A 27485-nucleotide genomic window follows, 5' to 3' on the forward strand; every position below is an offset into this window, starting at 1 on the left:
TCCTTTCTAAAGTAAGGAGCCTAAAACTGCACACAATACTCCAAGTGTGGTATCATGAGTGCTTATAGAGCCTCAACATCACATCCCTGCTGTCATATTCTATACTTCTAGAAATGAATGTCAACATTGCATTCACCTTCTTCACAACTGACTCAACCTGGAGGTTAACCTTTAGGGTATCTTGCACCAGGACTCCCAAGTCCCTTTGCAACTCTGCATTTTGAATTCTCTCCCCATCTAAATAATAGTCTTCCCATTTATTTATTTCACCAAAGTGCATGACCACACACTTTCCAACATTGCATTTCATTTGCTACTTCTTTGCCCATTCTCCTAAACTATCTAAGGCTCTCTGCAGTCTCTCTGTTTTCTCAACACTACTTGCTCCTCCGTCTATCTTTGTATCATCGGCAAAGTTAGCCATGAACCCATTAATGCAGTAGTCCAAATCATTGACATACATTGTAAAAAGCAGTGGTCCCAACACTGACCCCTGTGGAACTTGACTGGTAACTGGCAGCCAGCCAGAATAGGATCCCTTTATTCCCACTCACTGTTTTCTGCCGACCAGCCAATGCACCACCCACGCTAGTAACTTTCTTGTAATTCCATAGTTTCTTTTCTTGCTGAACAGCCTCATGTGTGGCACCTTGTCAAAGCCTTCTGAAATTCCAAGTACACCACGTGCACTGCATCTCCTTTGTCTACCCTGCTTGTAATTTCCCTCAAAGACTTGCAGTAGGTTTGTCAGGCAGGATTTTCCTTTCAAGAAACCATCCTGGCTTTGGTCTATTCTATTCAACCTTTGCCTGTAACTCAGGTCATCAAGTTCTAGCAAAATCTGCACTCTCTCCTTATTACTGATATATTCCCTGTAGACAGGTGACCAGAAATGCACACAATACTCCAAATTAGGCCTCACCAATATCTTGTAGAACTCCAACATTACATTTCAACCACGGCCTCAATACTTTGATTTATGAAGATCTATATGCTCAATCCTATCCACCTGTGTTACTACTTTCAAGCAATTACAGATCTGTATTCTGTGTACCCAGGTATGTCTTCCTGGGTACACCTTATACTTGTCAGCATTAAATTCCATCTCCCAATTTTCAGCCAATTTTTCCAGCTGGTCCACTTCCTGCTGCAAATTTTGATAGCCTTGCTCACTGTCCACTACATCCCTAATCTTGATGTCATCTGTAAATTTGCTAATCTAATTTACCATTGAGGAGGTGACTTATTCTCAGCAAAATAATAAACAGAAATTTCTGAATGTCAGCTTCTGCTAGAAAGCACAATAACCTTTGTTGCCTATTGTTCTCCATTAATATTTGTAAGATTGAGGGAATTGATGAGGACAAGGTTGTGGATGTGGTGTACATGGACTTCAACAAGACTTTTGACAAGCTCCTGCATGGAGTGGAAGGTTAGATTATCTTGAATCCAATGTGAACCAGTCAATTGGATGCAGATCACACATGCCAGTGATAACAAACCTGATTCTGATTCTGAAATTGGCTCAGTGAAAGGAGACAGATTGGGCTTGTGGAGGGTTGTTAATCCGACTGGAGGTCTGTGACCAGTGCTATTCCTCAGGGATTGGTGCTGGGTCGCAGTTGTTTATCATCTTTAACATGCTTAGTAAGTTTGCAGGTGACACAAAAAGTTGGTGTTGCAGTGGACAGTGAAGAGGATTAGATAACTTTACAAGTGGGTCCAGAACACCTTGGGAAATTTGCCAGAGAATGTCAAATGTAATTTAAGATGGGAAAGTATAAGGAAATGCATTTTGGTAAGTAAAATCAGGGAAAAACTTACACAATCAATGGCAAAGCCCTGAAAAGTGGCATGTGACAGAGGGGCCTAAGGATACAGGTACAAAGTGCTCTGTAAGTAGGAAAACAGGAAGACAGAGTGGTGAAGAAAGAATTTTACATGCTTGCCTTCATTGATCAGGGCACTGAATATGAGTTGGAATGGTGTGTTGAGCCATACATGACAGTGGTGAAACTGCATTGCAAAGTTCAAAGTAAATTTATTATCAATGTATGTATATGTCACCATAAACTATCTTGAGATTAATTTTATAGAACATACAACCATACAGCACAAAACAGACCCTTTGGCCCACAATGCTGTGTCGATTCAACTAAATTAGTAATTAGATAGGCAACCTAACTTATCCCCTTTGCCTACACAATGTCCGTATTAGATAGAGCTCTTATAGATAGCGGCGTCAAGGGATATGGGGAGAGGGCAGGAACGGGGTACTGATTGTGTATGATCAGCCATGATCACAGTGAATGGCGGTGCTGGCTAGAAGGGTTGAATGGCCTACTCTTGCACCTACTGTCTATTGTACTCTTTCACTTTCCTCACATCTATGTGCCAAAGTAAACATCTTTTGAAAGTCCTAAATGCATCTGCCTTTACCACCACTTTAGGCAGTGCATCTCAGGCCCCTCATATCTCCTTTGAAATTGTTCCTTGTCCTGTGGAGGCATGTCTTATTCTAGTTATTGAAAGTCATTTCCATTGTGATTGGTTAGTTTAGAAACTGCAGCTGCTTTTCCAATTGGATAGCTGCCCTGTGTCCAGTTTCAAATATCCTGGGTATATAACATAGCAAATTGAAGGGGCTTGCTATCTTTGTCCTTTGTTTCGGACAAGACCATTTTGAAGATGTACTCTGCATTTGTGAAGGTGCATTTTTAACTCAGTACGTTTGTTGAATGTACGTATGTTCGTTGAATATTCTGCTTGGTTGTGTCTGTAACTTGAGGAACAAGAATGTTTGGTCAAATTTTTATTGTTTTCAAATAAATAATTAATATACCTATTCGAAGTCAATGCACTTTCTGCCTCACTTGCTAGACCAACAAACCTGATTCAACATTATACCCTCTTGCACCTTAAATCCATGCCCTCTGGTATTGAACATTTCAACTCTGGGAAAAAGATCCTGTCTATCTACTCTATCTATGCCTCTCATGGTCTTATTAATGGGTATCAGATCTCCACTCAGCCTCTATGGCTCCAGGGAAATCAATCCAATCTGTCGTTATAGCACATGCCCTCTAATCCAGGCAGCATCCTGGTAAAACACATCTGCACACCCTCTGTAGTCTTGACATCCTTCCTATAATGGGATGTCTAGAACCTTATGCAATACTCCAGATGTGGCCAAGCTAGAGTTTTATAAAGCTGCAACATCACTTCCTGACTTTCGAATTCAATGCCTCGACTAATAAAGCATGCCATGCATCTTCTTAACCAGCCTATCAACCTGTACAGCCACTTCTAGAGAGCTATGAACTTGGACACAAAGATCCCTCTGCTCATCAACACAGTTAAGGGTCTTGCCCTTATCAGTGAACTGTCTCTTTACATTTGACTGAGTTAAACTCCATCTGCCACTTCTACACCCATATTTGCAACTGATCTATATCACACTGTTTTCTTTGCTAGTCTTCTATGCTTTTCTGAGTACCACCCATTTTTGTATGAAACTTACTAACCCAACCATCTACATTTTCATCCAGGTCATTTATATACATCCCAAACAGTGCAGATCCCTGCAGAACACCACTAACCACAGAACTCCAGCTAGAATATGTTCCTTTGACCACTATCCTCTGTCTTTTACAGGCAAGTCAGTTATAAATCCAAATGGCCAATTTAGCATGGATCCCATGCATCGTAATCTTCTGGATGAGCATCCCATAGGGATCTTGACAAGCAACTTACTAAAATCCATGTAAACAACATGCACAGCCCTACTTTCATCCATCACCCTTGTCACCTCATCAAAAGCTCAGTCAAGTTAGTATGACACATATTGTTGTGCCCAAAGCCATGCTTACTCCCCCTAGGCCACTATTCTCTAAAGGCTCATAAATCCTATCCCTAATAATTCTCTCTAGTAAATCCCGACCACAGATGTGAGACTTATTGGTCTGTACTTTCCAGGATTATCCCTGGAGTCTTGAATAATGGTAGAACTTTACCTACTTGCTAGTCCACTGCAACTTTGCCTGTGGCTAGAGAGGACTTGAGCATATTGGTCAAGGTCCACGTGGTCTCAACAGTCATTGACACAGAAAAGATTTAGAGGGATATAGGTCTAATGTGGGGAAATGGGACTTGCTCAAGTAGTCTACTTGTTTGGTATGGATGAATTGAGCTGAAGGGCTTATTTCCATGCTCTATAACTATGACTCTATCATATCACTAACAAAAGGGTGAGGGTTCTATGGAGGTAATAAGGTAGATGTGAAATGCTGAGTATACTACCCCTCTTCCCCAAATCATGACATCCCCAAAACGAGAAATAGAAATTAGTTTCATTGACCCTGGGTCAGAAATCTTGCTGCAATTTTCTTTCTTATTCTGTTTAGATCTGGCACAATACTTACCTCAATGCAAATGATGAGCTTCACCAGAGTGGAAACCCTTTCACTGAAATTCCTTGACAAAGCTGAAAACTTCCAAGGTATGTGAAGAATCAGTCTAACCCTATCTTGAATGTTTGGCAGGCCCATGGGCAAGTTCTGGCCTCTGGAGACCTATTTACTGGCTTGGCAATCAACACGTTAAGATCATTAAACCCAACTCATGTTATAAGTGCCTGCATTACGATCTTTCATACACTTTGGAAAGGAACTTAAATTTTGATATATCTGTCTTTTTATGTTCAATTGAACTGCACTTTTCTATTCACAGGGAGATTAAATGTATCCTACCTAAGCCATCGTCAGAAAGCACCTGTACAATTGGAGGACCACTAGGACGTTCAATAATAGCTGTCACATTCGCATATAGGATTGGTAGAAATCCATGACTGACTTCCACATTAATAATTATTGGGCCGGTGGAATCCTTTCTGTTGATATACCCCTTAGCTATGATTGGTGGAACTGCTGAATCTGCTGCTCGGGATGTTACCGTGATTGTTATAACCTGATTGCCTCCAGGATTCAGGATGCTGTAGATCCATGTTCCAGTCTGCAAAAAAAAGGTCAAAGTTATATTTACAACACATAAGGCAGGGGTGGCCAAACTTTTACATTCCATGCGTCAATTTTTTTCACGCAATAGTTCAGATGCGCCATACAACTCTTGTACCCCCATTCAATTCTTGTAAAAAATGTTAATATAGACATATTTAGCATTTTTACATGATATATTGATTTAATATAAACACAAGATAAACATTACTTACCTTAATGAGAATTTTAACAAATATATTTGTCTTCTTTTGTTTTCTTCCTTTTTCTTAATCACATATTCTTTCCATAACTCAGACCCAAGCACTAAACTTCAGTTTTCCTTCTATTTCAGTCTGATGTTGTGCTTTATAGTGTCTATTAAGATTATGTCTTCCATTATGTGAGAAAGTGTTTTCACAAGCAATGCACAATGGTTTTCCTGACAGACCCACTATAAATCAGAACTCATTTCCCCACTGTTCATTGAATTCACGCTTACTATTACTTTCTGCTTTTCTTTTGCTCATTTTCTTTTGCACTGTGATGGGTAACTGAATGTAAAAGCAAGGCTTATTTTTTCAAAAAAGTACAAAACTGCAGATGTTCACAAAGGAGAACAAAGCACAACTCCGTAGCGCATGAGTGTCAATTGTAAACTTACTGGAAAAATACTGCGATGCACCGCTGGTGCAGACACCCGGCGCCTCAAGATCAAACAAGTATCAAACGTGTATTGAACAGTTGTGGAACAACAGCAGAACAAAAGTCCTTCTTTCCTAGTTTGACTCATTGAACATTTTTTAAAATTGAAAGCAGATTAACGTGAAAGAAGATAACATTCACGAAAAGATGTACACAAAATAATAAAATCGCTAAAAATAATTGCTAAGTTTTAGATTTATTCTCAGTAAAAGCCATTTCTAGCTCTAAGCTACTTGAATTCCTGTTACAGATTTTTTTTCTACAAATTGGTTGTTGGTTAATACTTTTTGCATGAGTAGGCTTACTTTTTTATTATTATCACTGGGGTGCAATGCGCCACTTCTAATCACCCAATGTACCACTTTGGCACATGCGTCATAGATTGACCATCCCTGACATAAGAGCTTCCTCTATAACTTGATCTATTCTGCATTCTGTTACAATGTATTTATTTTTTACTTATTTGGAGGTACAGCATAGTAACATGCCCATCTAGCCCATGAACCTGCACACCAATTACACTCATGTGATTAATTAAGCTACTAACCGCATATGTCTTTGAAATGTGGGAGGAAACCAGAGCACCTGGATGAAACCCACACCATCATTGTGGGGATGTACAAACTCCTTTCTATTTCCTGTCTATTGCAACTGAACTAATCTCATCGGTATTTCTTCACCAGTTTGATCAGAGTATGACTGCACAAACGCATGGAGGTCAGCCAGTGAGAACATCAAGAAGAGTTTTAAAAGGAGACAGCTTTACAGAGTGGGCATCGGAGGAGCAGGCGACAGAGTAGAGAGAGACAGAGTAGGAAGGCTTTGGCTCAATGGGGTTTCGACGTTAATGGGTTGAGACTAGGTTATCTGTGCAGAATACAGACAGAAAGTATGTGTGTGGGGCCAGTTTTCTGTGCTCATTGCCAGATGTGGGAGATCCAGGAGACTCCCAGCCTCCCAGACGGCCACATCTGCACCAGGTGTATCAAGCTGCAGCTCCTTAGGGACAGCGTTAGCGAACTGGAGATGCAGCTCGATGACCTTTGTCTGGTCAGGGAGAGTGAGGAGGTAATAGAGAGGAGATATAGGCAGGTAGTCACACTGGCGCCTGGGGAGACAGATAAATGGGTAACAGTCAGAAGAGGGAAGGGCATGAGGCAGATGCTAGAGAGCACACCAGTAGTTGTCCCCCTTAAAAATAAATACTCCTGTTTGAGTACTGTTGGGGGAGATGGCCTACCTGGGGGAAGCAACTCTGGCACAGAGTCTGGCCCTGTGGCTCAGCAGGGTAGGGAACGGAAGAGGAGGGGAGATCGTCTACCCCTCCCCCATCCTAAATTCTGGTGAATACAGACCCAGAGCCATCAACCGTGCCTCATATGATAACCTTTCAATCCTGATAAGCTGAAAAGAGTGGAGAAAAGGTTTATGAGGAAGTTGTCAGGACATGAGAGACAGGGTTGGGCTGGCTAGGTATTTATTTTTTAGAGCCTAGGAGAATGAGATGTGATCTTATAGAAGTGAGTAAAATCATGGGAGGCAAAGATGGGGTAAATGCACACAGTACTTTTGCCCAGGTTTAGGGAATGAATAACCTGAAGGCATAGGTTTAAGATGAGAGGGGAAAAATTTATAACAAATCTGAGAGGCAACATTTTCACATAGAGTGTGGTGTGTTTATGGAACTAGCTGCTAGAGAAAGTGGTTGAGGTAGTCACAATAACAACATTTAAAATACATTTGTACAGGTACATAATTAGGAAAGCTTTCGAAGGGTATGTACTAAATGCAAGCAAATGGGTCTAACTTAGGTGGACATCTTGGTTGTCATGGACAGATTAGGCAAATGGTCCTGTTTCAGTGGTGTCTTTTGATTTCTAAGCACTAGAGAAGCGCTTACAAGTTAAAAAAAACCCCAGAAGTTAAAAAAGTGCTCTCTCTGCAAATGCTGTCTCTACAAAATATTAAACATTCTAGAGAATAGTTAAAATTGGTATCATCTCACAGGGCAACAATACTACCACTGAAGCTCTGAATTGATTGTTAAACATTGTCAAATACCCAATACCAAACCAACAAAACAAGCTCCCTGCTCTGTACTCAGTAACAGCGAAGAGATGACTGAAAAAAAATAAAATTCCTTACTGGCTCAAGGAGTCCCTCGAGTGCAATTGTGCAAAGTGGAGAATTTGAGAGGGAATTGAACACCTTCAGCTGTTACAGTGGAATCACAGGTGACTCAAGTGTAAACACCTTAAAGGATAATACTGTGCAACATCTCAAGCTATCTCTCCTGCCCATTGAGGCATTGCCCATGCATTCTGTATAGGATTCCTCAGTCATAATGGAACTATAGATCATGAAAGGCTGCCTTAGAAGTTTTAAGGTAATCAGTTTAGAAGGCTACTTCATCTTGCTTGACATCAAGCTATTTAGGAGTTAGAGCGGCATCCCTTGTAGGTCATGGAAAGGTTTATGGAAGTTGGGAGGCATAAGGTGTTCTCACTGTTCATTAAGATAAACACTGTTGCATAGAATAGTGACACAACTATATGGAGAATGGACTTCAAGAGGAAAGCTGTACTTAGATAATATAACCAGAAGAAAAAGAGTTTGGCTTTTAGACAGTAGAACGGAAAGCAGATGACTGAAGCAAAAGCAAAAATACTGGAAATACCCTGCAAGTTATTCAACCTCAAGAAAAAAGTGAAATTTGTTAACATTTCTGTTTAACTCTAGCAAGCACTTTAGAACATACCTGTGCTGTTCCATAAATCTTAAGTCGAGCTGTGCGGACAATCTCATCTATGTTAAAGTCACTGTTATTGTAACTCTTTCCACTGGGATCATGCAGAAGAATATAAGGAGTCTGTGTCTCCCAGGTGATGATAAAAGATGTGTCATTACCAATAGTCTCATCGATAACAACAGTGCCATTTAACCAAGTGTCATTGCCGATGCTTCTTCCTAAATTTTCAAGCTGCATGCAAACAATATCATATTTTACCAAAAAGCAATTTTTAAAGGATGAGAGTAATTGCATTGTTATTCTCTGAAATGTTCCCATCTAAATTATGTGATGAACTTCAAAAACTGTGATTGCAGAAAAGATAGATAAAATAGCAAAAAAAACCCACATTTAATAATAAAATAGGAAAATACTGGTAACAGTTAATAGGTCAGCCAGCATTTGTGGAGTAAGAAATCAAGTTAAAGTTTCGGGCCCTGCTAAGAGTTTAAAGTATGATTTTCAACATCTGCAGCATTTTGATCTTCATAAGCAATTTAGTATTATTTTAAACCTTGAAATCATGCCATTATCACATTAAGTAATTTAACCTTACGGCACATTCCCAGATGTAACACAGATCTTTGGTTCAATTCAGGCATATGATTGGCCTGGGTTCATGAGTTTTTCTGTAGGGCATGAGTCTGGGTGTGGGACTGGAAGTGAAGATGGCAAGCCTCATGGGCAGTTAAGGGGCAGGCCAAGGACTCTAGGAGCAGCTGAGATGGAGGTCAGTTACTCCAGAAGTGACCAAGTCTAAAACATGAGGACCTGGAAACAGGAGTGGTGAGGTGATTTGGCCTGTTGCATTAATTTCTACAAGATTGGAATCTAGCTAGGACTTTACTAATAGATAATCCAACCTGGATGGCCTGTTGGCTGCTGTCACCATTTCCTGATGTCAATCCAGTGAAAGAATCAATTAATCCACTTGTATCCAGGTTATCAGTTGCTGCAAACTGTAAGCCCCCTGCAAAATTACAATGACAAATTTTATGATCAACTTGGGTAATAACAATGATCTATGCTAATTAACAAATTAACAAGTAAGCATCGTGAATTGTAACCAGATCCGTTAAATTAGGACTGAAACAGTTTAACACTTCAGTCCTGGCTTTCAGAATTTTAGTACAAATTAAATACGAAGAAGTAAGAAACATTGGGTCAAAAATGACAAATGAATACCTGAGTCAGCCCTTTAAGACTGAAGTACCTTTCAGTGGAATATGAGGCGATATATATTCTAACACATTATCTTCAATTACCTCAGTTTATTCCAGTCTTATAGTGCTCTCTGTGTGGAGCCTGCATGTTCTCCTTGTGACTACATGAGATCCTCCATATACTGTGGTTTCCTCCTTATTATGCAGATCAGTAGATTAATTAGACATTATAAATTGCTCTTCGTATTTAGGTGAATGGCTGATTTTGGGAAGAATTGAATACAATGTGGGGAGAATCACTTATAGCAGAAGTTTACAACATTTTTTATGCCATGGTGCCTTACAGTTAACTGAGGGGTCCATGAGACCCAGGTTGGGAACTCTTGGATCTACAGTGAAATCTGTGCATAAATGGGATTGCTCTATGAACCAACATTGATTTGATGGGCCAAAATGGCCTCCTGCTTTGTTGCATGGAGATATATGAAATTATGGAGTCTGAACTGGAAATGCAATGAAGCTATTCAGTTGAGAGCACTTATGGGTGCACAGCTAATGTGGTTTCACTACCAATAGCCACCTCATGAAATGCAACGCATGCTAAGATACGGGACAACAATCAGAAGGATTTGAGTAGCTGGTAAAGGTGGTCAGTTAAGCAGCTGGGGCAAATATATGGTACATTAACTTGTGAATTATAATATTCATTTCTGTGCTTTATATGCTTTGTTATATAATTCCACTAATTTGTGTGAGCTGAGTAATCCTTTCATTGTACCTTTACAAAAATCTGTGTGATTTGACTTATGCACAAATGAATCATAGAAGGTTGCCAACTTCCTTCTTACCATTGCTGAACTGGGTTAGGATCAGGAATAAAATCAGGAAAAAGTAAGTCCCACCAGTTCCACACTTTGTATGGACTCCAACTTTAATGTTTTCACTTGAAGTTCCTTTGTTAATTGTTTACTTTATGCTGGCTATTTAACATAAACCTTTTAATAGCATCAAAACAAATAGTAAGGGGAATCCCCTAAAATAAGCATGTGAAATGTTTGCATTCCTGGTTTCCAGGTACGTAATTGCAGATTTTTCAGCACGAGTTACCTGTCATGGTTGAAAGCTGCTCTAATTCTTCAGCTGCAGATGGTCCTAGTGCAATGGTGTGGATTACAGCTCCACTTCCTTCCGCTTCTGGGAAGCAGGTGCTTATTTGATTATCTATTCCATCTGTCAGTAAAATAATTTCATCACCTTTTGTAGCATTGTCATCACCATGAAGTACCTGCAACAATCAGAAGCCAACATGGAAAAAATGCAACACTTGAAGTTAGTAGAAAAGGCCCAACATTCTAGGCTTACCTGAAATCCAGCCCTAACCCCAGCACAGATTCTCGTTCCCCCACCAGCTGACGTTGGTAACAGCTGTACAAGATGCTCCCTTACGGTATCATTATCAATCCTTTTTAACTGTGTTTTAATGCTTGCATCATGGTTAAAAGTGACAATTCCAACTTGTGATCCTGTTTCAGCAATCTGCAGTAGGAATATCTCAGCTGCTTGTCGGAGCCTGACAATGCGATTCGCCTGTATATCAGAAAAAGAAAATTCCATGTCCAGCAAAGCCTGTTTATCTTAAACTCCATATTTTAAGGAATTTCAAAAATAATGCAAATTTAGGTTTTTCCAAGCAACCTGCATTGCTCAATGGGGTCTAATTTTTCCTTCATTGTTGCTCAATCCACAGACACTAGTGCAAGCTGAAAACCCATCACCTCACTCCACATCCATAGCTTGTCGGTGGTGGAGAGGAGTTTGATGAGTCATTAAAACAGCCAACCTTTGACATGTTCTTGCTGAAACTCACACAAGGGTAGGGAATTCAGCCCAAAATAGTAATAGACTATTATAAATGACCTTACCGAACCCATGCTTCCTGAGACATCAAGGACTAAGCAAACGACTCGGTACTTGGCCTGTAAAAGTATGAAATTTGGTTTGACTGAACCAGTGTGGGGTGATGAAATGTTTCTGAAGTCTTCTGACTTGTTCATCACGTCCCAGATGCTCTCGTAATTACACATTTCGTTCTGCATGTTGGGTGCTTCAGCATTGTGTGTCTCAGCATCACAGAATTTATCTACCTGGAAATTTAAAGCTATAGGGTTAAAGAGGTGAAAATATTGAACAAGACATTTTGGCTTAAAACTACTAATAAGATCGAGCTAATTGAAAAACTACAATACAGTAATATCTTGGAGAATTTAATGTTAAGACCTTCTAGGCAGGTGGAGAGTATTGTGTAGACAAATCTGAGGGCTTCAATATCCTTGTGGGGTGGGGTGGGGGAGGGGTTTGATAATACTACTAAGAAGGTTTTAAACTGGACTGAAAGGAACATGGGAATGAAAGCAATAAATTGGCAGCTGGAATAAATGAGATGAAGGTTGAGGTTCATTGAAGTGGGATTAATAGCAATTACAGGCAGATATTTAATAACAGGGCAGGGGAGGCAGTCTAAGGATGTTTATTTTAGTGCAAGGAGAATAACAAGTAGGTTAGATGAATTTAGAACCTGGATTAGTATATGAAACTATGGTGTTGTAGCCATTCTCAGAACTGAGAAATAAAATTGTGTTAACTTGGCCAGCTTGTGTTGGCTACGGAAACAAGAAAGAACTAATACGAGGAATTCGGAGTGCTGAAAGTGATCATGAAATACCTCAAACAAGTCAGACTAAACAGATGTAATTTAGGAGCCAAGAGGGTAACTAGGAAAGGTGGGACAACTCAATTACAATAGAAGGATTTTATGCATGGAAACAGAGGAAGTGAGCAATGTCCTTATTATTTCCAATGTGTGACTACAAGTCAGTGACTAGCGGTGTTCTACATGAATCAGTGCTGGGATCTGTGTTATTTATGATATGATCTAGTTAAAGATATACTGTAGGTGAGCTGATTAGCAAATTTGAAGAAGATATAAAAATTGGTGGAATTGTGGACAATGAGGAAGTTTCTCAAAGGACAGAGCAGGGTAAGGATGAGTTGGAAATTTGAGCACAGAAAAGTCATAGAGCAAAAAAGCCCATTCAGCCCAAGGAGTCCATGGTGACCATAGTGCCCACAAAGCTATTGACAATTATCTGCATCTGGCTCATATCCCTGTTAGCCCTGCCTTCCCCATACTTATCCAAATGTTTCTTATATGATACTATTGCACCTCCCTCTACTACTTCCTCTGGTAGCTTGTTCCACGTACTCAACACCCTTTCCATGAAAAGGTTGTCCCTCATATCCCTTTTAAACATTTCTCCCACCCTAAAACTGTATCCCCAAGGTGTGGGGAAAAGCCTGCTACTGTCCACCTTGTCTATGCCCCTCATAAACATACACATGTATATTAGGTTGTCCTCAAGAAATTGGCATCTAGCATGACCAATCTCTCTCTCTAATCAGGCCTTAGAGTCATAGATCGTTACAGCTCAGCAACAGGTCTTCCGGCATATTGAGTCTTGCTGAACCATTAATCTGCCTAGTCCCATCAATCGGTACCCGGACCATACCCTCCACACCCCTCCCATCCATGTAACTCTCCAAATATCTTTTAAATGTTGAAATTGACTCTGCTTGCACATGCACTGGCAACTCATTCCACAACCTCACCACCCTTGGAGTCAAGAAGTTCCCTCTCATTTTCCCCTTAAACATTTCACCTTTCACCCTTAACTTATGATCTCTAGTTGTAGTCCAACCGAACCTCAGTGGAAAGAGCCTGTTGCATTTACTCAAACTACACACCTCCTAATTTTGAGTACCTCTATCAAATCTCCCCTCAATCTTCTACACCTAAGCTATTTCAAACTTTCCATATAATTTAGGTCCTCAAGTCTATGAGCAAAACTCTATAAGATTAGTTAGACATGACCTACCTTGCCCAAAGCCATGATGACTATCACTAATCAGTCCTTGTCTATTCAAATACTTATATATCTGGTCCCTTAGAATACCTTCCAATAATGTTTCCATTCATAATGTCATGCTCACTAGCCTTTTTCTTCATGGCTTCTTCTTAGATGCTTTCTTAAACAATATTTCAACCTTAGCCACACTCAAATCCTTCAACACCTCACCCATAGTTAAGAATATTGTGACACTCTTAGGGGCTGGCCATGGTTGATAGCCCGCCCCCGCATTTCTAATGACCACCACTTTTTCTTGTTCTTCTGTTAAAATGCTTTTGTGGGATTATGGTGGGAAGTTCACATTCACTTATTGGTACATTGTAGCTTGTGTTACACAGTTATCTGCTGTGTAATTGGGGGTCACCATGACTGTAACCAGGGTGTGTGATGGTCATTTTCCTGTCCGGATTAGTCTGAGGTGTTCTCTGTCTGGTTCATGGTACCTAACCTGTTTTTGCGTACATCACAATAAAATGGTTGTTGAGTTTAACAGGCTTCCTCGTCTGTGATTGTTGACCAAATGTTCGCCACAATGATGTCAGGAGTGGGATGTGAAATTGACGACAACATTGAACAACAACGATGATAGACAGAGTACCTTAAGACCCAGGGAATAAGTCAAGGGATCCAGCAGTGTTCTTCCCCTGCGCTGGGGTCATGAAGGCAGGACCTGCTTCGTGGACCTGCAAATGGAGCATCATGCCTTTCCAGGGAGCCCTGAGAACAAGCCCTTCCCGAACTGGAGGACACGGGGCAGTACTTCACCCGCACTGGGGAACCCAAGATGCTGCGGCCGTGGCAGGATGTCAGATGCCGCTAGACCAAGAGGAAGACCAATGAGCCTCAACAATTAGTGACATAAGGTCCTCCCTGAAGCTCTCCAGACACAACAGTACCAGCTTGGAGCCTTACCTGGCGTAAGTCAAACATGGCATAGCACAATGGGTGGAGCCCCACCGAGATGGTGTTGCACCTTACCCTGGCACCGGAGGGGGTTGCCCTATGGGCCCTACTCGAGCTTATACTGGCTGAGCAGTGTGACTGCAGAGACTCCGTAGTCGTGTTTCAAGCCGAGGCCGTTGGAAAAAGCAATGAAAGAAGAACTGTGCAGCCTGGCGACATTTGCAACAGATCCACCACTGTGCTTGGCTTGGCTTCCCTAGTTCCCTCCTATGGCCCAGGAAGAGCTTGCCCTCCACACCTTTGTAAAGGTGCTGATGCCTGAGTGCCTTCGTTAGCACGTTTGCCTGACATCACCATCATCGCTGGATGAGGCACTGGCTAAGGTGGAGAGAGTAGAAGCAACTTTAGTCCTCTGGAGATGTTCCAGCAATTCACAAGACCTCCAGAAGAATCCCTCTGTTGCCTCTTCCATGGAGGGGGAGCATTTGGATGAAGAAATTATATGCGGACTGCATGGTGGAGGGCAATAGGTGCCGTACGTTGGTGGACATGGGATCAACTGTCACCATGATCCGTCCAGACATCCACCCCAACACAGACCAGCCTGGGAGGACAACGATGGCAGTCCAGCTGGCTACGGTCACATGCGACTGTGCAGAGAGAGGGAAGGGGTGGCTGTGCATCACAGTGGGGAGCATGTGGTGTAGCTAGCCAACATCCGCGAGTCCTGCATCATTGGGCTGGACCTGCTGTCCCACTGGAAGCCCGTGTGGATGTACCGGGGGCAATTCTCTACCTCAGTGCTGAAGCCTTGGCTGTCCAGTAGGGCAGCTGCAGGAAGCGGAACCAGGTGGGTTTTGCGACAACTACCACTCGTCATCCCGGCGCAGCCCACCGTGCCCCTGTCATCAGCAACCACATCGACGTGGCGTGACATCTAAGCTGTCCTCCGGTGAGACCGTGCAGGCACTGTGAGAGCTATGGCAGTGGAGCAGCGATGGCTCGGATCAGGACTGGTGGTGGCTGAAGGACCTCCTGGACCAGCACCATGACACCTTCACTGCCAGCAATGAGGGCTGCAGGCGCATGGGGCTGCTCCGACACCAGGCATGCCCAGTCCATCCGCCTGTGGTCCCATCGCCTGGCCTTCACCAAACGTCAGGCAGTGCACTGAAGAGATGGCAGCGGCTGGCATCATCGAGCCCTCCAATAGCCTGTGGGCAGCTCCAGCAGTGTTGGTCAGGAAGAAAGACAGATTGTGACTGTTCTGTGTCTCAATGCCATGGCCCAGATAGACTTCTAACCACTGCCCCGAACTGATGATTCACTGGATTACTTCATGGCTTTGACCTGGTTCAGCTCTCTCGATATGCACAGTGGCTACTGGCAGGTTGAACTGTTCCCAGAGGCCCGGCCCAAGTCTGCCTTCACCATTGGTCAAGGGCTGTGGCACTTCCCGGTAATGCCATTTGGCCTGTGTAACGTCCCGGCCACCGAGAGAGACTGATGGAGAGGGTGCTGGCTCACATTCCACAGAGTCGCTGCATCATCTACTTGGACAACCCCCTTGTGTACACCGCCGTTTTCAATGATGCCTTGTGGCTCCTGGAAGAGGTCTTTGTCACCATCCGCCAGATGAATCTGCTCTTCAACCCTGCAAAATGCTGCCTGCTGCACTGCCAGACAAAGTTCCTGTGGTACTTAGTGACTGCGGAAGGAGTGGTGATGGATCTTGAGAAGGTGGCAGTGGTCAGAGAATGGCCCATCCCCCGCGATGTCTCCCAGTTCACAGCTTCCTGGGGCTGGCATCATACTTACGTCATTTTTTCAGGACTTCACTACCATCGCCAGTTCCCTGCACCAGGTCACCAAAAACGGGAGGCCCTTCGCCTGAGCTAACCCCTGTGCTGTCGTCCTCGTCCAGCTCTGAGCTACGCTTATCCAGGCCCTGGTGTTGGTATACCTCGATTCAGCATGTGCCTTCCTTGCTGACACAGACGCCTGCAACAGGGGCGCTTTAGCGACTCTCTGGCTATGAAACTTGCCACGCTCGCAGCCAACACCAGCCCAATTAGGACTCCACCTACCCCAAGTATTGTGCGTATACTGGGCATAATTTCAGGAGAACACCGGCTGTTCGGGCAGGAGCTGCGCAAGCCGGTGGATCTGGTGTTTCTCCCCCCCTCCTGAGCCAGTAATTCCTGGAGAGGTGAAGTTGGAGTACCTGCAGCATCTCAGGAGGCATCTGCGGACTGTTCACAATGTGGCTCGGCCCCCCAGCAGCCAAGAACCGGCTGATGATGCCTGTAGCCAGGGACAAGGCTTTACTGTGATGGACCAGGTATGGGTCTACCACCCCTCCCAGAAGAAGGGACTATTCACCAAGCTGGGACGCCACTAGATTGGACTGGCAGTGGTGCTCAACAGCATCTTTGACGTTGTATGTTGGATGTGGTTGCCTGAGCGGCAGAAGGCAGTCGTGCTGCACTGGGATTGGCCGGCACCATATCAGTCCCTGGCCACCAGTGACCCAGCGAACTCGAAGGAAGTGCCGCACCAAACAGTCCCTCCAATGGAGGAGGGTGGGCTGCTCCAGAATTACCCCCCCCCCCCACCCCTCACCAGCACCCCAGGTAGCAGCTTCAATCACCACCAGGATTCGGTAGGGGGTAGTGTGATGATGCTCCAGGGGGAGGGGCATAGTCAGCAGCCCACTCTCCACATTTCTAATGACCAGCGCTATTTATTGTTCTTGTGTTGAAATGCTTTCATGGGATTATGGTGGGAGGTTCAAGTTTATTTATTGTTACATCTTAGCTTGGGTTATACAGTGATTGACTTGTGTATTTGTGAGTCACCCTGACTGTAACCAGTGCGTGTGATGGTTACCTCCCTGTCTGTATGAGTTCTGGCACGCAGTCTGGTTTGGTGTTTATCACAATAAAGCAGTTGTTGAGCTTAATGACCTTCCTTGTCTGTCATTATTGACCAAATGCCTGCCACAATATTTTAAGTATCTCTGCTAGGGCCTCAGCAATTTCTACACTACTCTCTCATAGGGTTCAAGAGAACACCTTGTTAGGCCTTCAGGATTTATCCACCCTAATTTTCCTCAAGAGAGCTAACACTATCTTCTTTGAAATCTGTATGGGTCCATGAGCTCCTAAACTGCTTTGCCTTATTTCTGTAGGCTCCATATCCATCATCCGAGTAAATGCAGATGGGAAAAATCCATTTAAGGTCTCCCTCAAATCTTTCTGCTCAATGCATAGATTATCATTCTGATCTTCCAGAGGACCAAATTTTTCCCCTGCTGTCCTTTTGCTATAACTGTATCTATAAAGACCTTCGGATTCTCCTGCACCTTATCTGCTAGAACAACCTCATGCCTACTTTTAGCATTCTTGATTTCCTTCTTAAGTGTTCTCTTGCATTTCTTATAGTCTTCAAGTCTCTCACTTGTTTCTACTTGTCTATACCTGCTATGCACCTCCTTTTTCTTTTCCAGAGTCTCAATATCTCTCAAAAACCAAGGTTCTCTAAACATGTTATCGTTACCTTTCATTCTGAAAGGAACAAACAAACTCTGTACTCTCAGAATTTCATTTTTGAAGGCCTCCTACTTACCAAGTACAGTTTTGCCAGAAAACCAGTACCTAGTCCACACTTGCCAGGTTCTTTCTGATACCATCAAAATTGGCCTTTCTCCAATTTAGAACCTCAACCCATGGACCAGACTCTATCTATTTCCATAATTACCTTGAAACGAATAGCATTATAATCATTAAATGCTAAATGCTCCCAGACACAAACTTCTGTCACATTGCCCTGTCTCTTTCCTTAATAGGACATCTAGTATCACACTCTCTCTAGCTGGGATTTCTATGTACAGACTAAGGAGGCTTTCCTGAATACATTTGACAGACTTTTGTAGTTAATGCCACTGATTTCTCTCAAGAAACCCCACGCTAATCCATGGGATTTTAGATCACACTCCAGGCTATACCTGATGTAAGAACTGAGAGATAGTACCTCAGTGTAATGTTGTGAGATCCCACCAAGACAGGACCCCAACGTTGGACTCCATTCGGTTTCCAGAATGAAGTGAATATTGACAGATTTGGCTTTTTGAATTCAGCAGTAAATCCCTGGAAATTAGGTATGTTTACAAGCACCACCAATTTCTTCAGTCATGATAAATGAGAATAACAACCTGGCCAATTAGTTGAGAAAACAGCTGCTGGTAGCTCTACTTACATTTGGTAATCCCTGTAGGTACATTATTGAAGATGATGATGGCTGATTTTTCTCTGGGAAATATCTACATTCCTTATTTGGTAATCTTGTACTTTGATCAATGGTACATGTTGAACAGGAACTGCCTTTGCACTCAGCAATTGTTCCTTTTATGCTGAGTGAACATCTGAAAGTCATAATAATAATAAGCATAAAAGTGCATGTGTTTACATATTTCTGTAGATTTGACAATTTCTTCAGAAAATATAAGAGATAGCCAGTTTATAGGTCTCCTCATTTCCAGCCTATTCTTCCATTGGAACTCTCAGCCTACATTTAAACCCTCCAAATATTTGACCCCTTTTATTAGCTGAGATGAAATTTGTCCTATTGTTTGCAGTTGATGCTACTCTTCATTCCTGTCCATGATATTCTGAAAACCACAATCAAACCATTCAACTTAATGTCTTTATCTTTTCAACAAATGCACATTAGCAGTCTGCACATACACTAAACTGAGGACATGACTGTCTTTTCAGTCTCTTTACTGGGATAAGAGACCCATGGCATAGCTGAGAAGGAAAGCAGGGGCATTCTCTTTTATGACCTGATGACCTTGCGTGCTTTATGCAACATAACTTAAAACAGATCAAAACATCATTATCAAATTGCTACTTGTGAGAGAAGATTTGTGCAACGTTGGCTGCTATATCCTTATGTTACAACAGTGTATGCAAAAATGTATATTATGGGTTGTAAAGCAGCTTGGGACATACTAAAATTGGGAAGGTTAAAACTTGGAATAGTAAGCCAGGCCCGTTGGGCCACAATGTTATGCCAACCTTTTCACCTTTTCTAAGATTAATCTAATCCTTCTCCCCTACTTAGCCTTCCATTTTTCTATCATCTATGTGTCTATCTAAGAGACTCTTGAATAGAAACATAGAAAACTTACAGTGCAATACAGACCCTTCAGCCCACAATGCTGTGCCGAACATGTTTTTACTTTAGAAATTACCCAGGGTTACCCATTGTCCTCTATTTTTCTAAGCTCCATGTACCTATTCAAGAGTCTCTTATGTATCTGCCTCTACCACCAGCCACCCTTGGCAGCATATACTATGCACTGCTAACTCTGTGTAAAAAACCTACCTCTGACATACCCCCTGTACTTTTCTCCAATCATGTTATGTCCACTTATAATAATCACTTTCACACTGAAGAAAAATGTTCTGGCTGTCCACTCTATCAATGCCTCTTATCTTCTTATACACCTCTATCAAGTCACCTCCCATCCTCCTTTCCTCATAAGACATGCACTCTAATCCATGCAGTATCCTTGTAAATCTCCACTTCATCCTCTCTAAAGCTTCCACATCCTTCCTCTAATGACGTGATCAAGATTGAACACAATGCTCCAAGTGTAGTCTAACTAAAGCTTTATAGAGCTGCAATATTACCTCATAGTTCTTGAACTCGGGCCCCTTACTAACAAAGGTCAACATACCATACACCTTCTCAACCACCTATCAATTTGAGCACCATCTTTGAGGGATCTATGGATTTGGACCTGAAGATCCCTCTGTTCTGCTGCACTGCTAAAAATACTCCTACAAACTTTGTACTGTACCATCAAGTTCGACTTTCGAAAGCCTCTCTCTGTACCTTTCGGTATAGAACTCCATCTGGTAATTCTCAGCCTACGTCTCTATCCTGTCAAAACTGTTTTGTAATCTACAACACGCTTTTGCATTATCCACAACATCACCAACCTTCATGTCATCTGCAGACTTACTGACCCACCTTTCCACTTCCTTGTCTAAGCCATTTATAAAAATCACATAGAGCAGGGATTCCAGAACAGATCACTGCAGAACATCAGTGGTCACTGACCTCCAGGCAGAATGCATTCCATCACTTACCACCCTCTGCCTTCTGTGGGCTAGCCAATTCTGATTCCATGCAGCCAAGTTTCCCAAGTATCCCATGCTTCTTTGCTTGCATGTCTGTACATAAAAACTTGCATTTCTACAGAAAGTTGCTTGAGAATTGTAAGTTTTTTCCTTTTGATGTATCATAATCTTGAGAAGGGATATCCCCATGACCAAATACAAGCTAGATTTGTCATACCTTGTTGCTTCAGAGGTTCCATTGTTGGAGCTGTAAAATGGTATCAAGTCATTATGTTCATTAAACACACCCCAGCGGAAACGGGCCCATTCATGAACAAATACTCTCCCTATAAAAAAAAATTTAAAAAAATAATTTAGTTAGTGCTTTGAAATTCTGTGAATTAGAAACAGGAATGTTCTGCCAATTTCAATGTTGACATAACTTACTTGTAAAGGCAGGATGCTTTTGATAGGATAAAAAGTTCTTTCTCTTGCATCATGAAAATAAATAGGCAGTTATTTTGCCCAAAAGTTGATTCATCAAATGTGAGTTGTATTCATAAGATAAGAGAGCTTCAGCAGGAACTGATCAAGCTTCCACAATTTGCCCAACAAAGTATGGATATTTCAAGCTTGGATTGTTCGATAATCTAAATTTGAAATATCTTTTGATGGGCACTTTCACCATTCTTGCTAGCAAATTTCCCTTAAGCACTCGGAATCCTGTGCTGGTGACATTTTCAAATGGATGCTTAAATCAATTGAAAATCCTCTCATTCCCATGTAATTCTGCAGTGAAATATAGTTTTAACTGAGAACTTTCCATAACTAGTGACAGCAACAACTTTGGCTATTCATTTAGCCAGCAAGCATCCACTCCAGGTTGTCAGCAGCCATGTTCTGTGATGCTGCTGCAAGAAGGTTTTTCACTGTACCTGTTACTATACTAACACAGATACAATAAACTTGACTGATGGGGAATCAAAATATATATATTCCTCCCCTACCCCCACCTTCTTATTTTGACTGCTCATCTTTTTTCTCCAGTCCTGAAGAAGGATCTCGGCCCGAAACATCAACTTCTTACTTTATTCCACAGATGCTCCCTGGCCTGCTGATTTCCTCCAGCATTTCATGTGTGTTGCATCTGCTGACTTTCTCGTGTTTGTAATACTACTACTACTACTACTATGAAGCCTGCCCCAAAGAAGTTTAAATCTGCCCTTCAATGAGACCTCAGTGATACTGTCTCTCACTGCACCCCCTCTATGATCTCTTTGCCTCTCTGACTCTGACCATATGCTCACCCAGACCTGCTAACGCAGCCACATATCCTTACTGGGATTTGTCCTATCAGATTCTCACTTGTCCAGCCTTTTATCTCTTTCACCAATCAACTTCCCAGCATTTTACTTTGCCCCCCCCCCTCCCCCACTCCTGGTTTCAGCTATTACCTACCAACTTGTACTTCTTCCTCCCCTCCTCCCACCTTCTAACTCTGACTTCTCCTCTCCCTTTCCAGTCCTGATGAAGGGCCTCGACATAAAACGTCAACTGCTTACTCTTTCCATTGATGCTGCCTGGCCTGCTGAATTTCTCCATGATTTTGCATGTGTTGCTACCAATATCAGGTTGCAAGTGTGAAGTGTGAAGGATTTAAAGTAATTAAAGTTAATAAATGAAAATATTCATATATTACTCATTGGCTCATGGCCCATAGTTACTCCAACAACATTTTACTAAAAGCTTAAACACAAGAGATTCTGCAGATGCCGGAAATACAGAATAACACACACACAAAATGCTGGCAGAACTCAGCAGGCCAGGCAGTATCTATGGAAATAAATAAACAGTTGACATTTCAGATCGAGACCTTTCTTCAGAACTCAATCATATTGTCATAGTGAAAGAGGTATTGGCAAGTCTCTACAGGTGGAAAATTCTTAGTGCCTGACCAGGTGTGTAATGTTTCATTGTGGGAGGCAAGAAAAAAATTACAGAGACCCTGGCAGAGATCAGAGAAGGAGGTGAAGGGCTGAGATATAACCCACATGAAAGCATGGACAGAGTACATAATCAAAGTCTTTTTCCACATGTAAAGAAGTCTAAAACTTGAGGGCATAAGTTTGATTTATTGAGGACCAGAAGGGCAGGTCCTCAAGGTCTGGTGGGTATATGGAACAAGCAGCCAAAGGAGGTTGTGGGGCAAGTAAAATTACACAGTTTAAAAGACATTTGAACAGATTCATGGATTGGAAAGGTTAAGAGAGACACAGGCTAAATGCTTAGACTAATTTGTCATGTTAAGCCAAACAACCTATTGCTGTGCTGTATGATTCTATAAAAACTTAAAAAAATCATGTGCTGTGCTGAATATCTTTGTTATTCAGAAATATAATGTCCATTTCTAGGCCTCGTAGAGCTTGGTGTGACAATCAAGCCTGACTTTCAGTTTGGATTGTCAATGGGCTTCAGCAATCATATCATTGATTGATGGAAGATACTTCAGGCACCTGTTCTTATGTCCCTTGGGTAATTCATTTTTCAAAATACATGCTAATCATGCAGGCTTATTTAAATTATTTTACCTTTTGGACCATAAACTGAGGTCATTTCATCATTTATCATGAAGTTCGGGGTGAAGTGAATGTACCGCCCCTTCTCACCACATCCACCATACTGCAGGGTGTACGGGGCATCTCCATATTTAAGGTATGGCTCAGCAATGATCACATTCGCCTATGAAAAGGAAATTGCATGTTTCCACATAATAATCCCTGCACATGAAAAGAAATGAATGGCAACATCAAAACTGTACGTATGCTAAGTTCAAGACCTCAGTACCAGAGTGCCTAAAGTTTCAGAATAGCTTATTTTCTCCTCTTGCCCTTCATCTCTGATTTGCTCTTCTTCACCACCCTCATCCAACTACACCTCTTAATATTTCTGGATCCTTAACAGGTTCCAATATACTGACAGACACATTTCTTCTCCTTCACTGCATTTGAGGGCTTAGAGCTTAATTATCCATGCTTTCCCAAGCTAGGTAGTGTCATGGTCTGGTCTGTGGATTCCTCATTCCAGTTATTTCCTTTTCCCCGTGTCCCGTCGGGTGCCTTGATTAAGGTACCTGATCTTCATTTTGTGCTGGCAACATAAAAGGCTCCGAGTTACTGCGGTGATTGCTGAACCGTCACCAGAAGCATGTCATCAGAAACCAGTCATCTCACTGTAGCCACTGTGGCTTTGCTCATCCTGGGATCACCAAGATTTGTGGACACTAGTTGCTTTGGTGCCTGTGGCTGCTTAGTGAATTCAGTCATTTTTGTGTCCAGCTGAGGTGCCGGCTGTTTTGCTGCTGCTCTGAGTAAGGTACGAACTCTGTTGTTTTCGTGGCCAGCTGAGACTTGTTAGCCGTTTGCTGCCACTCCAAGCAAACATACGTATGGACTGTCATTGTGTGGTTTTGTCCCCTCATTGTCCAAGTCCTTTCCAGCTGAGTAGGTCTGGCCATTTGACGCTACTCTGAGTTGGGTATTCTGTCTCCTCATTGTCCAAATCCTGCCAGCTGAATAGGTCCAGCTGTTTGCCGCTACTCCAAGTTGGGTATTCTGTCTTTTCATGCTCCAAGTCCAGTCCAAGTCCAAACTCATGGTCCGAGTTCTGAGTCCAAGCTGAGGTCCAAGTTCTGAGTCCAAGCTGAGGTCCAAGTTCTGAGTCTAAGCTGAGGTCCAGGTTCCTAGTCCAAGTTGAGTCAGAGTCCAGGTTCCTAGTCTAAGTCGAGTCTGAGTGCAGGTTACTTGACCAAGTCAAATCCAGGTTCCTTGGCCAAGTCCTAGTCCAGGTTTTACTGGTTTGTTATCCAATGTTTATGTCCACATTGACATTTTGTCCTTGCTCCCTGGCCTTCCTAGTAACTATCAATAAACCCGGTTCTGTTTATACTACCTCTGTGTCTGTGTCCTGCACTTGGGTCTGCTCCCAACGTCCCCTTGTAACATATAGCCTGTGCCTATCATCGCTTTATGTACATACATTCAAACTGTGTCTGTAAGCTGTCTTATTATATATTTATATTTATTGTGTTCTTTATCTTATTGCTTTTTTTGTTCTGCATCAGACCAGATGCTACAATTATTTCATTCTCATTTAGACCCCAAGCCCATAAGACATAGGCTCTGAATTAGGCCATTTGGCCCATTGAGTCTGCTGTGCCATTCAATCATGGCTGATTCTTTTTCCTTCTCCTCTTCAACCACATTTCCCAGCCTTCTCCCATAACCTTTGATGCCATACAATCAAGTACCTATCAATCTCTGCCTTCAGTACACCTGGCCTCCACAGCTGCACGTTGCAACAAATTCCACAAATTCACCACCCTCTGGCTAAAGAAATTTCTCTACATCTCTGTTTTGAATGGACGTCTCTCTATCCTGAGGCTGTACCCTCTTGTCCTAGACTCCCCAGCCATGGGAAACATCCTTTCCACATCTACTCTGTCTAGGCATTTCAACATTCAAAAGGTTTCAAAAGGTTTCCCCCCTCATCCTTCTAAATTCCAGTGAGTACAGACCCAAAGCTATCAAACATCCCTTGTATGATAACCCTTTCATTCCTGGAATCATTCTCGTGAATCTCCTCTGGACCCTCTCCAATGCCAGCACATCCTTTTTGAGATAAGGAGCCCCAAAACTGTTCACAGTACTCAAGGTGAGGCCTCACCAGTGCCTTATAAAGCCTCAGCATCACATTCTTGCTCTTGTATTCCAGACCTCTTGAAATGAATGATTACATTTGCGTAATGGATATACCGTTACTTTTCCCGAAACATTCACTGTTTACTTTTTCTATAGATGCTGCCTGGCCTACTGAGTTCTCCAGCATTCTGTGTGTGTTACTTAACCAATTTTGAATCTTTCAAAGTCCTTCTCCTAGTTGCCAGATGCCAAAATTCTCCTGATCCTTTTGTCGTGTTCTATTAAAGGACTAACTCTTACTTAACATTCCAAGATTTTGAATGGGACATGAGATCATGATGTTATTGCAATTACAGAAATGTGGTTGAGTGATAGGCAGGTCTGAAAACTCAACACTCCTGGGTATAGATATTTGAAGCATTATAGAAGTTGCAATGGTGGAGTGGCTGTTCACTGCGAATTTTAGTGAGCATAATGGTATTTCCCAGGCAGAAAATTCTGCAGGTAGGGATAGGTGAATGACGCTGTATGGGTATAAATTAGGAATAAGAAAAAAACACTCACTCTGTCCGTGTTAAACGAGAAACGAGAACCCTCCCAATTGTCAGTGGGAGTTAGAAAAACAGATATGTAGGCAGGTTGCAGAGGGGTGGAAAAGAAATAGGGTTGCTGTAGTAATAGATTTTAACTTTCTCAGTATTGGTTCTGATTGTCTTGGTGCAAAGGGATTACATGAGGAGAAGTTCATAAAATGCAAGGAAGTTTTCTGAAGCAAAATGTGTCAGTACTTGATCTTATTTTAGGGAATAAGAATAGATAAATGATTGATGTATCAGCAGCAATTGTGGGCAGTGATCATAGCTCTGTAAGCTTTCAGGAAGTCAAAGGTAATGTAGGGTCTCATATTAGTGCTTTAAAACCATGGTCTCAACCTTTTCCTTCTTGTGGCCCACTTGTGACTTTCATTTTCCTCTGTGGCCCCCATCCTCCATAGTATCAGTTAGTTGTTAAAGTTTCTTTTGGTCAACTATAGTAATTATTGTAATGTACAGTCAATATTTATCTTTTAAGAGGTTATAGGTATTATTAAATGTTAAATACAATGTTACAGGTGTACATGACAAATAAAACAATTCTTTCAAAACTCTGAATAGGATACTTTACTTTTAATGTAGATAATATGCTTTCAACTAGTGATGAAGAAGCACTTTGTATTGTTACTTTGCATATATAGTGAGATCCTTGTGACTGATGCAAGCTTGTGAACGTTTGAATAACTGGTTGCAACTAGGTTAAAGATAATCAAAAATCACCTCTTTTCACAACATCAAGACTGTTACAAGCTTCGATTGTAGTAGAAGTGTTTAACTAAATCCAATTAAAAACAACTTTGCTTTCTCCCAGAGCTGTGGAAACTTATTTTGAATATCACGAGTTATCCAGAAGTTTTGCGTTTCAATTTTGCTTGAGCTGTTATATCACTCTGCAGCTTAATAAGACATTCTTGTAATGTGATGTCAACATCATTCACATTCACCCCAAATGGATTCACTACCCAATCTGGAATATGCATCTCCAGCAGGTCTCTGAATTGAAATTCCATATCAATGTCCAGTTATTTCAAATGATCAAGATATATAATCAGATCATCATCTTGCAATTCTATTTTAAGAGTGGCCAGTGAAGGAAATTGCATGAATTAACTATTTCCAATATTGCTGCTGTAATGTTTGAATTATCCAAGGAAGCAGTAATAGTCTCTTTGGATGTTTGAGATTCCTTGTAGCTACTTTAATAATTTTAGTTTTTCCAATTAGATCTGACAGGAAAAATATGTCAGACTTAGCAGAAACAATTTATTCTCTAAGCTACTTATCACTTAGAAATGCTACAAAACTATTAGGAAAAGCGAGTTGAACTTCCTTTCCAAATAATTGGAGAAGGAAGTCTGGGAGTGCTGCAGGAGCCATCTCGATTTTCTCTTCTCATTGGGGTTCGGAGAGATGGGACTGCACAGGCATGTGACATCGGGCAGTGAAGCAGGGAAGATTTAAAAGGAAAACAGCCTTATACAGTGGGCAGCATCATTTTGCGGGCAGCGGAGTGAGTTGGGAGCAGAGTGAAGGCTTAAGGGCTTTGGCTCAA

General features: G+C 42.0%; 1 protein-coding gene across 4 annotated transcripts in view; it reads right to left on the reverse strand.

Moving 5' to 3' along the window:
* Positions 1 to 27485, reverse strand: part of LOC132401712 (calcium-activated chloride channel regulator 1-like) — a 49179-nt gene that overhangs the window by 13897 nt on the left and 7797 nt on the right. For 2 of the 4 annotated variants that reach the window (XM_059983823.1, XM_059983822.1), the window contains exons 3-11: positions 23232 to 23382; positions 20882 to 20990; positions 18773 to 18938; positions 11570 to 11791; positions 11010 to 11234; positions 10755 to 10932; positions 9348 to 9454; positions 8455 to 8676; positions 4749 to 5010 (exon numbers count right to left, since the gene is read on the reverse strand). In XM_059983823.1, the coding sequence (XP_059839806.1) occupies positions 4749 to 5010; positions 8455 to 8676; positions 9348 to 9454; positions 10755 to 10932; positions 11010 to 11234; positions 11570 to 11791; positions 18773 to 18938; positions 20882 to 20990; positions 23232 to 23382 (1642 nt within the window). The remainder of the gene's footprint in view (positions 1 to 4748; positions 5011 to 8454; positions 8677 to 9347; positions 9455 to 10754; positions 10933 to 11009; positions 11235 to 11569; positions 11792 to 18772; positions 18939 to 20881; positions 20991 to 23231; positions 23383 to 27485) is intronic. The other 2 variants (XM_059983825.1, XM_059983824.1) reach the window with 1 other exon arrangement.

This window comes from Hypanus sabinus, chromosome 11 (assembly GCF_030144855.1).
Source record: "Hypanus sabinus isolate sHypSab1 chromosome 11, sHypSab1.hap1, whole genome shotgun sequence".
In the NCBI taxonomy this organism is placed as follows: Eukaryota; Metazoa; Chordata; class Chondrichthyes; order Myliobatiformes; family Dasyatidae; genus Hypanus; species Hypanus sabinus.